At 39.8% G+C, this 14300-nt stretch overlaps 2 protein-coding genes across 10 annotated transcripts; one reads left to right on the top strand and one right to left on the bottom strand.

Moving 5' to 3' along the window:
- Positions 1-408: 408 nt before the first annotated feature.
- On the bottom strand, positions 409-5702 carry LOC139811590 (transmembrane protein 42). Of its 2 annotated transcripts, XM_071775877.1 has the most exons (4): positions 5684-5702; positions 3956-4243; positions 3392-3538; positions 409-825 (listed from the first exon to the last, which is right to left on the bottom strand). In XM_071775877.1, exons 2-4 carry the CDS (start codon positions 4070-4072, stop codon positions 676-678), a joined length of 414 nt encoding a protein of 137 aa, XP_071631978.1. In that variant the 5' UTR covers positions 4073-4243; positions 5684-5702; the 3' UTR covers positions 409-675. The 2 variants fall into 2 exon arrangements, with proteins under 2 accessions (XP_071631978.1, XP_071631976.1); XM_071775875.1 differs by lacking the exon at positions 5684-5702 and having other exon boundaries at positions 3956-5482.
- Positions 5703-5978: 276 nt separating this feature from the next.
- Positions 5979-14024, top strand: Mypt-75d (Myosin phosphatase targeting subunit 75D). Of its 8 annotated transcripts, none has more exons than XM_071775861.1 (11): positions 6869-7183; positions 7415-7499; positions 7596-7741; positions 8028-8291; positions 8373-8675; positions 8780-8922; positions 9003-9128; positions 9314-9389; positions 9459-9676; positions 9775-9940; positions 12168-14024. In XM_071775861.1, exons 3-11 carry the CDS (start codon positions 7672-7674, stop codon positions 12488-12490), a joined length of 1689 nt encoding a protein of 562 aa, XP_071631962.1. In that variant the 5' UTR covers positions 6869-7183; positions 7415-7499; positions 7596-7671; the 3' UTR covers positions 12491-14024. The 8 variants fall into 8 exon arrangements, with proteins under 8 accessions (XP_071631965.1, XP_071631966.1, XP_071631964.1 ...); XM_071775862.1 differs by having other exon boundaries at positions 7415-7522; XM_071775863.1 differs by having other exon boundaries at positions 6868-7183; positions 7415-7741; positions 12171-14024.
- The last annotated feature ends 276 nt before the right edge of the window (positions 14025-14300 follow it).

Here is a 14300-nt window from a genome sequence, read left to right as displayed (position 1 = left end):
AACCACTTTAAAACCCGGCATAAAATCTATCTACAGAAACATAAAAATATGGATTAATCGCGCGAAAAGCGATACTTTAAGAAACCTCATAAAATACACTACACGTTTCTTATACTACTGTACAAAACAATTCATTACTTTTGCTTTTTAGGTACTCAAGATTTTCCATGCAACTCGGTCGAGACTCTTCAAGACTGATCAATCTTTTTGAACGAAATAATCTTAAACCGAAACATTTCTCTTTAGACCTAATAGATTATTTTTATCCTTCTGCATTAATAAATTTCACACTGCTGCGTTCAGTGAGCAATCTATAATACGGTATCGTATATATGTGCATGTTATACGTCATTCCGTGTTCGGACAATCAACGCGTTTCAAAATTATATCCATCATTTACGTAGAACATTATTATAGAGAAAACATAAAATACTTTATTTATAACAAAGAATATCTGTATAATTGTGCTTTATACGTAATTATAACACTTAAGACTATACTATCCATACTATCCTATACTCTTTTATTTGTATATCAAAATTAATTCTTATTACAGATAACACAATACGTTTCTGACGTAAGGACATAAATATCTGTCAATACAAAAATGGAATCGTACCGTTGTAACATCACCATAATCGCTCTTGCTTGTAATATAAAAGCGCCCGTCGTTAGCTATTGATGTTTCAATTTTTCCTCGACGGCGGAAGCCTTCTTTTCAGCGGGAACATTGCAGATCAACATCAAGCCGAGCAGTACCAGGGAAGTTCCGCACCACCAAATCAATGAAGTGGATTCGTCAAACACGACGGATCCTACGAAAGCCTTCAACAACGACAAGAGATATTTATAAAATTGCTGTTTTATAGTAATATAATCGGAACTTTTGATATATCAAGCCGTGTGTTTCTCGATAATTAAACATAATACGTACTATCGAAACTAATACATTTCAATTTCATCTCTTTTTGTACAAATTAAAATATAATAAGGATGAAAAACATAATAGATGTAAAATGTCATAAAAAATATTTATCTGTTTCTCATTAGACCTTTTGGCCAAATTCTTTCTTTTGTTATTGCTATATTATTGCATCAAATTAGATAAATCTGCGGAAATAAAGTCTTGTATTATTTTCGTATCTTAAAATTATGAAAGAATGGTAAAATATCAGAGATCAATGTGATCGACAAGCCACGTGCTTGACATATGGTAATATACATATAGAACAAACCATATTATAGATATACGAATATAAAATATAAAATTGCATCTTTATTTCTCGAAGATTACCAATCGGTGACGTTCTTAAATTTAAAGCACCTATATCCTCGCAAACCCAAACTTAATCTCGTAAATGTTTAATTTCACGCCGACGTAATCGATATACAGTGTCGTTTTAGTAGCTATCGCGCGAATGGATTAAATTGATTTTCACGGAAGATTATAGAAAAATTCTGTCGTAACGTGTAAAAAGATATTCGTACGTTTCTGATTATTTCTATTTAATGAGACAGAGCTTTATTAATATTTCACGTTACGGGATGAATATTTTTCATATAGGAGAAGGAATGAAAGGAGAGACAATAGAATCCATTTGCGGGACGGCGAACGTAATTATTTCTGTTATTCTAATAATAATTCCGGCGCAATGCATTTCCCAGCGTATAATGTAACGCTATCGGGATTGCGTTTCAATAGCGTGGGTATATCATATCGTACAGTTCTCGTTCAATCGCCACGTACCTGCGCGCATATAATTGCTATGACCGCATTGTGTACACTCGCGGAATTGCGTCTAGTTTGCGAAACAACTTTCACTCTTTGCGAACCAACTCTCGAAAGTATATCGGACCGCGCGCCGCGACTATAGACGAATAATTGCCGCTGACAAATGCCCTTCTGCAGGATTATTTCCCTTCGCCATTTCATTTCATTATCATTGTTAAAACTTTCTCAAAAAGAAACACTCATTGTCAGCCGGATGTTTCACGACGATCTAATTTCCTTCTGCTATTAGCACGATGGATGGTCGGTCGTCCTGTCGCGATCGTAATTTTAGTGATAGATTCTCCAATTTGAAGGCGACTTTTTTTCTTGGGAAAAAGCCATCATTTATATCGTAACTTTCTAATTTTCAATTTTACGTGTCTTTATAAATCATGAATTAAAATACTGATGACGTAGAATTATCTTAAAATTTAACGTAGAAATTTAATTGAAAAATATTATTATATTAATTTATAGAATTTCCTGGATAAAAATTTATATACTATAGTCTTTTCATCTTTCAATAGCAAATTTTTAAATTCGAAGTCAACCTCTCTTTGTCGAAAAAGTCATCATGGATATCATATAACTTTCTAATTTGTATAATTATAAATCGAGAATCAAGATTCTTTTGAAGTAGACTTCTCTTGAAACTTTAATCGAAGAACAATGTATTAATTATTTGGACATCTTCCCGAAAAGCTTCTTTTTTCGATTATTTCAATACAGTTATTGGTACTTTGGGATTTTTGCTAAGTCAATTAAGTTCAAGTCTGTTGAAGAATCTAACGTTGGGATTATATATACAATCGCGAGAGAAAAGTTCATATTAAGGGGTAAAGCCACTCTAGAATTTTCAAAAAATCGATTTTTTTTTTGTTAAACGATGCTTTAAGGTCTTAGAAATAAGGTACATCTTGGTTTTAAAGCTCGGAAAAATCTCTATTATCCCTTTTTCGTAATCCGTCTGCCGCCGCGTTCACATCTGTGAATGGTGAAACTGAAACTTTAAACGCGTTTTTCTCGAAATCGCTTTTTTAAAGTCGGGCGGAATCAGAACTCGAACACCTTTTATCCGATTGACTTGAAATTTTGAGTGAAACTTTACAATAACATTATCTTTAGAAGTACCTAGGGATTTTGCGATAAGTTGAACAAAACTTTTTTTATAAACAATTTTGTGCGACATTTTTTAGCGAAAAATGAAACACTTTTTTCCAACATGCACCATTCTTACAAAAAATGATATTTCGCAATTTCCCTAGGTACTCTATAGAAAAACTTATATATTTTTCAAAAATCTTTGAATTTTTGTTCCAGCTCAGAAATTATAGGAGCTTCGATTCCGCCTGTTGGACGCCTTCCGCAAAAAGGCACTTTGGAGCAATGGCTCTGGTGCCGCCATTTTGGCAATAAATAATTAATAAAAATTTTTTTTTATACTTTAATATATAGATAATAAATAGAATTAAACCGATTTTCATTTATGATTATTGTATTTCTGAAAACAATTATCAAAAATTGGCTTTTTTTTGGGACTCTAGAGTGGCGTTACCCCTTAACCCGTGTTATCTAATGAAAATATTTACGAGATATTAATTATAAGATTTAACAACTCACCGAACAAACATAGTTCGTAGCCGCACTGGCGACGGTTATCGGCAAAGAAGAACCGCTGCCATGAAGCGCTTTGACAAAAAATGTGCATCCTATGGTGTTGCTCACGATCATAGAGACGAGAAGTACTCCTTTTAGAAGCAACGATGTCTACAAAAAAAGCATGTAAACATTATAATGCTCTATATTGTTATAGCGTACGTTATATTTATTATACTATACTGCAGTTTTAAATTTCTAATGTTTTTAATCTAGTTTCAATTTTTCAATTTTCAATCATCAATCTCTCTTGCGTATTTATCAGTTATTTGTTTGCTTCAGAATGCATAATATATATAATAACATACAAATATTGTTAATACAAAACAAGACAATTTTACAGAAACACATTTCCGCGTGTCAATTTACATTGCCATAAGGACGTCGTTGTGAATATTATAAATATCCGAAATTCCTAAATCAATTAAATTCTGTTTCTTCTAGAAATTAAATTTAGAAATAAAAAAATCCGCGGTTTATTTCATGTTTTTACCGGCGATTTGAATCGGCCCCGTCAACTCAACTCACCAACGACGACGCGTCAGCGCCACCGGCAAGCTTGCCCAGAAGACTACCGGCGGTCGCAAAAATTCCAGAGAAGACCGCGAGATACGCCCCACCGCCGCGTGAGCCGCGTCCTTCCATATCGGTAGACAATTAAGACAATGCACGACGTGGGGACGTCCGGACTCTGGAGTCCGGGTGTCGGCGACGCGACGTCGTCGATGTCGATTGCGCTATATGTAACCCAAAGGCAGGGTTGAAGGCGCCTATGCTCCTAACCAAAGAGGAGGAAACCCCTCTTCTCCCCTCCCCCTAAAAAAAAAGTGTCGACGTCGAGATCGGCGGGAGACGCTTCAAAAGATCGCTCGCCGACACGATACCGGCGAGGCTACCGAAAGCCGAGAGTGGAGGACGCGAGGAGAACCGGAGTCTTACCACGAGCGATAAGATTCGCTGTTATCTGCTCCCGGATCCGAAATCGAGGGACTCCGGGGAGTTTCCTCGTCGCTCGTCGCTCCGCAATATATGGTATACACGTATGGTATACTTCGATATGCGACGCGGAGGCCGATATCGAGATTATCGAGCGCGATCGCACTATTGACTATGGCGGCACAGCAGCGTATGACGGCGGATCGGGCGGATGAGTCATCTGCTTGATTCTTGAAATCATTCGCAAGAGAAGCGTATGCGCAAATGTTGTTTTCTTGCTTGCTCTTACAGAAAAGTTGCAAGTCGATTGGCTGTCGCATAGCTTTTAACCAATCAACTTGCAACGTTTCTGTAAGAGCAGAATTTTTGCATACGTTTCTCTTGCGAGGAGCACGCGCCTTCGCGTGTCGATGACGACGCGGACGCGCACGAATCGATCGTGATTTATGGAAACGGAACGAACGGAAGGGGAGATTTCGATCTCGAGGATGTATAAATCTCGTCATCCCGGAACTTTAATCAGGAAACGATCACGCGGCTAACGCGTACGTGCCGTTCTTATTCCGCCTCGACGATATTGAATTGGAATCTTGAAAACAATCTTTAAACAATCTTAACGTTAATATCGCGATAAAGGATACGAGTAGAACGTTTAATTTGAATTATTTGAAATATGTTTTGTAGGAGCGCATTTGCGAGGAAAGAAAAGTTGAACGTTATCGCACTCCATGATGACAATATGTTTCTCGCAACGCTGATAAGTCATACGCACGTGACAGTGATAATACCACGTAATTAAAAAGCGTTTGTCATATACGTTTAATTATCGTATGACAAACGTGTATACCATATCGAGTGACAAACGACTTGAAGAGCGTGGCCTAAGGATTTGATTGTAAGCCAATTCAAGATCCAGGGTCATGTTCCAAAACTCACTATAGTTAACTAAAATGCTATAGTGTACGTGACGTAAACTATAGATTCTAGTTACCCAGAGTGAGTTGGAACATGACCCAGCGGAGCGGCAGTCGATTCACGCTTCGTCGATCAGCTCGTCCGGACCGAGACCGAGAAATGAGAATGTGAGAATTCCGAACGACGCGCGGAACCGGCGCGGCGGGACGCGGGACGCAGGAGCGACGAGCGACGAGGAAACTCCCCGGAGTCCCCGGCCTCGCTTATCGACCGGCTGGCGCATAACGCCATAACGCGAAACAATTAAAGCCTCTTGCACAATAGGCGATAGTGATAGCGATAGCGACAAACGACAAGGTTGCCGACAAAGCTATACCTTTGTGCAAGGGGCTTTACGCAATTTACGTTATTCCGCGGGCGCGGGCGAGGCGGAAGTATCGAGCCGATCGTCGGCGCGCGTGCGCGCGCCTCTATCCCGTTCGTTCCGCGATTCGAGCGAGCGGCAAGTGCGGCGAGCGGCGACTTGGCGAGTCCGGACACTCCGGAGTTCGGAGGTTCGGAGTCCGTCGCTCGAGGGGTGGGGCGGCGCGGCGGCGAGACCAGGCGAGACTGGCCGAGGACGGACGAGGTGAGGCGAGGCGTGCGCAGGCGCGGGCGCGATCTCTCGGACTCTCGCAAGTCGCAAGTCTCGCAGGTAGTTTAAAAATGGCGACTGACAGGTAGACGTGTTTCCGCGGCTGCACGCGCTGGCAGGCACGGGAACGCGCGCGAGCGTATTTCACGCCACCGGCCAGACCAGTATCTGTCTTGCGGGACGCGCGCGCGCGCGCACGCCGCAGGCCGCAGCGCGCCGAGGCCGAGGGATCCGGCGGGATCGCGCTCGCTCGTTCGCTCGCTCGCGGATTATGCCGTAATCGTCGTAGGTTATCACCGCGACAGGCGCGAAGCGCGACGTGAATGAATCGCCCCGGTCCCGGCCCCGCCGCCCGTGCGTTCGAGCGCCTCTCGTCCCTCGTTGCATTTCGCTCGCGCGATCGCGGAGGAAATAGGGGGAGAAGGAAAGCGGGACCACCACCGCCATCGCCACCTCCGCAGCCGCGGCCGCGTGTCGAGCCGCGCGTTTGCATGCGTTTGCATACGTAAGTAAAAACAAGATAAAAAAGAGAGAGAGAGGATTGTTTTCCCCCGATTTTCGGCGCATCGCTCAATCGCGCTGATCCGTCCCTGCGAGAGTATCCCACCCCCTCCCCCGCGGCTTTCTCACGTTCCCGGTTCCCGTGAGATCCTGCGCGATACGCGCCTCGCGTCCTGGCCTTGATCGCGCGACGGCCGACGGCTTCGGTTACCCTCCGAAACGAAAAGCGATGTAATTGGCAGGAAGTAAACTCCATCTCGACTCTCGACGACGTGTTTCCCCGCTGGATCACGCGCCGCGTCTCCGATCGCCCCGCACGGAGGAGGAGGAGGGTGCGATGAATCCCCGCGAGACGGAATATTACTCTGCCGTGCACCTTTCCACGGTGATTGTGCGCCGAGTAACGTGCAACCGGACGTCAGGCTCGATGAACGATCAGCAAGTATTTCCTATGCGACCTATGCGTCTCTCAGGCGCAGCTCTCGTGTCAGCAGGTTGTCGAGAAATCGTGCGACCGATTCGAATCGGAGTTCGCATTGAAAACTGTAGTGCTCCTAATGTTTTAACTGTTTTCTAAAAAAAAAATCATTTTCTTCTCGTTATTTCGTTAGCGGATTTATACTTTCTTTTAAGGAGGAAAAAGGCGTGTTTATCGAGACCTGTGTGCTCGGCTCCCGTTTTTTAAATTCTCTCTGTAAATGTAAAGCTTGCTTCGTGTACCGAGATTGTGGAATGTTTAAATATGTACATTCTTGATCCAATGACGTAACGTAAGTATTACCTGAGATTAAGGATAGAATTTATTGCGGATGTGTTACACAGGCACGCATAGTCTATATACTCTACATGCCTAACAAAGATTTTCATTATCATCATTCATTATCGTCATATCTAATTAAAAATATATAAATATATATTCATTGATTACATTGTGGTTTTATCCGCGAGATAAATCTCTAAAAATTCTCAAGATAGCTGCACTAATCTTTGTTTTTGTGTAGTATTTTTAGAAACACTATTTTGAATGAACATTCGTTGGAACGTGTTAAATCATCGTTCACAAAAAAGCCCTTTTTTTGTCAGCGGGTACGAACATTTGTGCAAATATTGTATGTTTACTTGTCTAAGTACTTGATAAGTTTGAGAGAACATCTGGTTAAAATATGCTATCATTCCCGCCAGGTATAACGCAGGAGAGATCAGTTAAGTTGCGTGTGCGTTATTGAAATAAGTGAAAATCCCGATTACTTACGCCAGAATGACGTCTGGTATTTATCAAACAATTTTTAATTATCTGAGAATGAGATCTTGGCTTTGTAAGCGTAAAGGTAAAGCCGCCTGAATTTATTTTTTTTTTAATTTTTTTCAATTTCTTCGGTTTTGTGATTGTCTTCTGAAATACATTTAGTGAAAACAAGATAAATGTGTGCTATTATTAACAAAATCGAACGTGACCCACGAGCGTTTACGACACGTTTATTCTGGAACGAGTTACTTTGTTTTCTTGATACAGTTGCACAAAAATGCGTTATGTATGTGTGTGTGTGCGTGTATGTGTCTGTTTAAATTATATCTACATGTCGTGATGTTTTCTTCCCTCTTTTTTGTTAACAGGTAAATATACTTGCAAAAACTATAAGCACGTAACAATGGAACACTCAGAGTTAGTGGCAGAGATGGTACACGTTGAAAGACTGACCACGCAAGAGCGGTTACACCTGGCGCGTCATCGTAGACTTCAACAATTAAAAGTGTGGAGGCAACGCGAGAAAGAATGGCTGCGGCACCAAACTAGGCATACGAGTAATAAGCGTCACATATACTTTAGCGACAGTGTTATGTTGTTGGAAGCCGCTGCGAGAAATGACATCGATGAAGGTAAGAAATTTTGTACGTATATTATTTGAAACAAATATGTATGTCGGCGCGTTACGTCACCAACATTTATTCTCTTTCCAGTAAGAAGGCTTTTGAAAAAGGGTGTAAATCCTGACTCGACGAACGAAGACGGTTTGACGGCGCTGCATCAGTGTTGCATAGATGACAATGAAGAGATGATGAAGCTACTCATTGAATTTGGTGCTAACGTGAATGCGGAAGACAGTGAGAAATGGACACCGTTACACGCTGCTGCCACGTGTGGTCACTTGCATTTAGTCAAATACCTTATTGCCAGAGGTGCGAATTTATTAGCCGTTAATGCTGATGGCAACATGCCGTACGACATTTGCGAAGATGAAAAAACGTTGGATTGTATCGAAGGTAATAGAATTTTTTGTCAACATTTAAAGATTGCCACTTTTAGACATACAGTGCGACTAGTAATGTCACGTATTTACGTTAAAAATTATATTTTTATAACGCAGGAGAGATGGCAAGGCGAGGAGTTACTCAAGAATTAATAGATGAAACAAGAGCTTCAACCGAGGTTCAAATGTTACGTGATTTGCAAAAGATTGCTTCTTTAGGAGGTGACCTTGAATATAAAGATCATCAAGGTGCTACGCCTGTACGTATACACCCTTGTTAAAATCTGTTAATTTGAGAAAAAGAAAAAATTATATATTTTCGTTACAATTTCCATTACAGCTTCATATAGCAGCGGCAAATGGGTACTTACGAGTCGTGGAATTTCTTCTTGACCAACATGTATCAACGGATGTAGAGGACAATGACAAATGGCAGCCAGTTCATGCAGCTGCATGTTGGGGACACGTAAGTTTAAATCTTTTTTTTTATATACGTGGATATACACAATTACAAATTATAGAATTGTTATAATGTTTATTAAGACTGAAGGCAAATCTGTTTTTCCACCTCTTTTAGATAGCAATTAATAGCAACAATTTTTTAATATTTCAAATGTTATTTTAAGTCTTATACACAACTTTGTATTACAGTTGGAAGTACTTGAATTATTGGTGCAAAACGGAGCCGACCTAAATGCCAGAAATAAACACGATGAAACTCCCGCGGGTAAGACTTGCCGATCTATTTCGATTATTGCCTTGTTACCCTATACTTTAATATTTTAATATGTTGCAGATATATGCGAAGATCCGGAAATTAGGGAGAGGATAGTGGAATTGAAAACAGAACAGGAGAGTAAACGACTTCGTGAAGCGCAAGGGCGTAGGGTACGCAGATCGCAAAGCATAAATACGCGAACACAAAGCGTACGTCGAACATCCATTCGAGACAAAGTTCTTACTACGAAAAAAGACGCCCAGGAAGAAACTCGCTTAAGGTTACAAGCGCAACAGGTACGATAAGAAAAATAAGGGGAGATTTAAAATATCTTATATATTTCCCTTGCTCTTTCTTCGAGATATAAATACTATGTGGGATATTTCTTTTTCAGACGTATGTTAGCGCTCCTACGCCTAGTATTCCGCCATTGGAGAATAATACGCAGGAGGTAGGGGACCACGAGACTGATTCCGGCGCGCTGACTTCAGCGGTGCGGAAAGGTCCCGAAGGAAAAGACAACGAGTCTTTTCTTCACGAAGATGTTGATAAAGATTCAGGTACATTCCAAATGTATTCTTGCTTGCATTGGTTGTGGTTCAGTAGACTATTGTGGTAAATGGTAGCTTTGTGCGAAGAGACTTCCAAAAATATGTACCTCGATCATGTGATTCAAGAATTGCACATGTATACATGTACGTATATACGTGTATATCATGCTCATTTGTGATTCATAATGCCCAAAACGTAGGAAAGTTAACGCGAGCATAAAATTTTTGAAGATTGTATATGAAGTTTTATAAATGTATATAAGTCATATACACATTAAAAATTATAGAAAATTGTGGCGAAAGAAGAGAAAATAACGATTATTATAGAATGATTAATCATACTGAGAGTGCGGACAATTTCTTGTTAAGTTTGACAAAAGCGCATATTTATATTTTTATATATTAATAAACAAAATTTTATATACACACTATTAGAAAACAATATTGAATAATCCTAAAGGATCAAACAATCCGAAATATATATGTATATTATATACATACTAATCTGCTAATTGCAAAATCCCATAAATGTACTCTGTCAAACTCATTGTGTTAGCTGTCGATTATTTACCAGCTTTTTCTTTTTTTTCACTACTGCGTGCTCCTGAATAATTGCGAGGTTAGTTTTCTACGTCACTTTTCTATTTCTTTAATTATTACATTTCACGATCTGTACGATGCATTTAATTGCGTTATCTTTGTCGTATCATACATATCACACTGCGCCAGAAGTTATTTGCTCATGGTGTACGTAAAACGTATATCTACATGTGCTGCGCATAACACAATGCATTTTTCTCTCTGGAAGTGTTCTCACGTTAAAACGCACACATATACACGTACACATTTCGCTTTATATTCATATATCGAATCTCTTTGGCAAGGCCTAAAAGTGGTACTGGCTTCCTTAGCGTATCTTTGTGGACCGTTTTAGCAAAGCTTAGCGGCCACTGAGCGCAAAATAGAATAATAATCAAACGAATGTGGTATTTATTATAGATATGTCGAATTGTTTCTGTAATTTCTTACATAAACTGGAGCCTAATCGATTTAGAGAACCATATATATATCATGCTAGTAGGACGTACAATAAGTAGAATCGACAGATATATTATTCTACATTCTTTATACATATTGTACTATGCGCAAGTTTCCTCTAGAATAAAAACATACAGGACGATTCTTAATTATATCACAGGAAGTGGATCGAGAGTTCAAAACAAGAAAAAGATCTTAATATGTAAAATTAAGAATCGCCCTATATACTTAGATGACTATTTGGTAAATATTTTACTGGATAAATATAATACGTCCGTAGTATAACGGGCTGGTTTTGAGCCTAAAGCATGACCTAAGGTTGATCGCAGCTCTACAAATTTTTATGTATACCTGTCGTCAAGTTCTATACACTTTGTATTAAAGATTGATAGCGAATTCTCTAATCGGCGAATGCTTTGTACCCATTGTATTATGTGGTGAAGTAATAAGGGGTCGCACTCCTCTGTTATTGAAGTAGTCAATTCGAGAAGTAAAAAGAAAGACATATCAGATATAGTGAGGACGAGCCATTGATGGGCGAATTACCAACGGATCTTTATGCTTGCGTTTTCTAGACGACAACCGTGTTCTAGATAAAATTATCACACCGTATTTCATTCGATAGTACTTAGATTACGATCGATAATGATAACGCGCAAATACAGGTAGATCGATCGTTCGTAGATCCAAACGTTGAAAAAAATTCCATTGTAGCAAAATGTGAAGACGTATAGATATATCCATAGTCATTATATAAACAACGCTCTTGTTCTTTGTAACGTAACAGCCGTAATTATCATATTCTTTCTGTATCTCTCTGTATCTCTCTATCTCTATCTCTCTTTCTCTCTTGTATATCCATTAATTTTGCTTGCGTAAAACGCAACCGTTGAACCATTTAGTAACAATACAGTGTACGTACACACCGATGTGCATATGATGGTCCTTATTGGTGCAATGTTTTCGAAACGCTTGTTGCTGAAAGCATGTCAGGCTTGGCGCATGAGACTCATAGTTGACATCCTTGGTTTTTCTTTTTTTTTATTATTATTATTTTTTTTAATTGTGATCAGTGCGCATAGGGATAGAAAATGGGGTTGAGGTGGAGGGGCGGAAAAGTGGCGATCGCGTCGATCGAAAAGTCGGCACGCTTGACGGGGGGAAGTAGCACATTGGATTTACGTGTTTGCCTGAACAGCAGTGACAGGGCCTGACCCACTGGTCGGCAGCCAGCCGCAGTCGCCGATTTACTCTACGGACGCTGACACCAACGGCAAGATCAACATACACGTGTCCGTTGTTTTCGTGAAATCCCTATCGGATCTGAAGAAGAAACGGGCGCAGAATCGGCACATATCCGGCGGCTCCTTAGACGCGAACGGGAACGGCATCCCGATGCCGGTCTCGTCCATCTCCAATTCCGATCTCAGCACCGACGATTTCACCCAGCGCTTCACTGGGAACACCAGTGAGATCGTGAGCGATAATCACTCGGAGAAGAGCTGCTGCACCGTCATGTAAACGCGCTAATTACACAATCTCGTTTTCCTTGTCCTTGCCCACTGTTATCTACGATGTCGTCGGAGCTCACCGGAATCTTTCGCGCACACAAACGAGAATATATTCCCGCAATTATATCTTCCAGTATTTTTTCCAAGACTCAACGCTGCGTTCTTGTACTTCCGCAATTTTTCGAGTCGCGCGTTTAATCCGAGCCCGAGGGTCGTGATATTTTTTTATTAGATATATATATACATATATACATATATTTTCTTAGCACATATAGAGCGACATTATGTACATCACAGATAATAACCGCGGGGGCGCGTATCGACAGCTTTAAAATCAAAACAGTTATCGGTTTTGATGTCGCACGAACGGCATATATGTACTTAAATCATGTGACGAAACGTTTTTCCTGCGATTCTCACGCGAATCGCAGCGTTTGAACAAGCTCGGTATCAACAACATCTTGTTACGATGACTACTCAGAGCATGTACTTACATTTGTAGAAATTATATAATTGCATTTTTGTTTTACAACTATCCAGCGCCTAAAGCGTTCAAGTATTGTACAGACTTTTACTTTATTTATTGTTATATTAAAGGAAATGTATAGACTACTAGAAAGACAAGAGATGTGTGTTATAACATTCGTAGGTACTACGTAGATTCGAGTTTTTCTAGTATCCCCGCAAACAGGTATAAGACTACCAGACATCTTCCAATATTTTTTATGAGACTAGCTGTAAGGATTGAGTGGAAACTGTTTTTTATATCGATTTAAAGATTATTTGTAAATTTTGATATGTAGTATTTATCTATCTATTACAACTAAAGACTTTTCACTTGAATTCCTCGTTCCGCATATAGCAAGTCGCTATATACATCGCTGATTTACAATTTTGCACCTGTGTTGCGCCTTTGACAAACGCGTGAAGCGTTCGAGTTTAATTCGACAATTCGTGCCGGAGATATTCGAGATATAAATATGTAAACTTTACTTCTTTTTTTTTCGAGTAAATTTTACGCATCCCCGTGTAACGAGGGAGAATACCAGCGAATCAAAATGGTAGCAAACTTTATTCGAGATCACGCGTATATACAGGACCGTGTGTAAAATAATCATTTGTCCTGCCGAACGGTCGTATTTTTTGTACACGTTTACGTCAAATCGCATCCAAATTAAAAATACAAAGAGGGATCTTAGAAGGAAGTAAATAGTACAAATAAACGCTCATACATTCCTCCACGATGCATAATAAACGTTGCCAAACTTTACGCGGCTTCCGGCCTTCACGATAGCAGTCGCGTGACTCGTTCCGCGTCTTGCAATTGCGTTAATCGTGAAACTAATGATAATCGCCGCGATTATTCCAATTAAAAGTACGTAGCACACGTGCGATAGTGGACGCATGATTTGATTGCGAATGTCTATGGCGAAAGTTGATTTCAATGGCTGTATTTGAAATGAATTTATGTGACGTCTACCACCTGTTTATATTGTATTGTAATATAGTAACATTATATAAAAATAAAATTACTGTATATGTTATCTTCGTATATCTTGTATATATCTTATATATCTTATATTATGCAACCCGCAAAAAGGTAGTTTATCAACTTTTCATACGCTCTCGATACAAACTCCAACGCTTTCAATAAGAAATTGTTATCTTATAAATATTGACTCATTTCTCAGTGCATTACAATATGATTTAAGAATCGCGAAGAAATCCGAACAAGAGGCAACGAGTTGTTCGGTTGATGAACTGAGAGTTGATGAACAATTTGCGAGTTTTGTTATTTAATATTTATTTATCACGATCAT

The sequence above is a fragment of the Temnothorax longispinosus genome, chromosome 4 (assembly GCF_030848805.1).
Source record: "Temnothorax longispinosus isolate EJ_2023e chromosome 4, Tlon_JGU_v1, whole genome shotgun sequence".
Classification (NCBI taxonomy): domain Eukaryota; kingdom Metazoa; phylum Arthropoda; class Insecta; order Hymenoptera; family Formicidae; genus Temnothorax; species Temnothorax longispinosus.
This window is presented reverse-complemented; position numbering and strand designations above follow the sequence as displayed.

Excerpts from the sequence above, each read along its gene's own strand:
- LOC139811590 (XM_071775877.1), bottom strand. The coding sequence starts at position 4,072 with ATGGAAGGACGCGGCTCACGCGGCGGTGGGGCGTATCTCGCGGTCTTC. Across the intron at positions 3,539-3,955 it reads GCGCTGACGCGTCGTCGTTG|ACATCGTTGCTTCTAAAAGG; the intron begins GTGAGTTGAGTT and ends CTTTTTTTGTAG. Across the intron at positions 826-3,391 it reads CTACGAACTATGTTTGTTCG|GCTTTCGTAGGATCCGTCGT; the intron begins GTGAGTTGTTAA and ends TCGTTGTTGAAG.
- Mypt-75d (XM_071775861.1), top strand. The coding sequence starts at position 7,672 with ATGACGTCTGGTATTTATCAAACAATTTTTAATTATCTGAGAATGAGA. Across the intron at positions 8,292-8,372 it reads GAGAAATGACATCGATGAAG|TAAGAAGGCTTTTGAAAAAG; the intron begins GTAAGAAATTTT and ends TTCTCTTTCCAG. Across the intron at positions 9,941-12,167 it reads AGATGTTGATAAAGATTCAG|CAGTGACAGGGCCTGACCCA; the intron begins GTACATTCCAAA and ends TTGCCTGAACAG.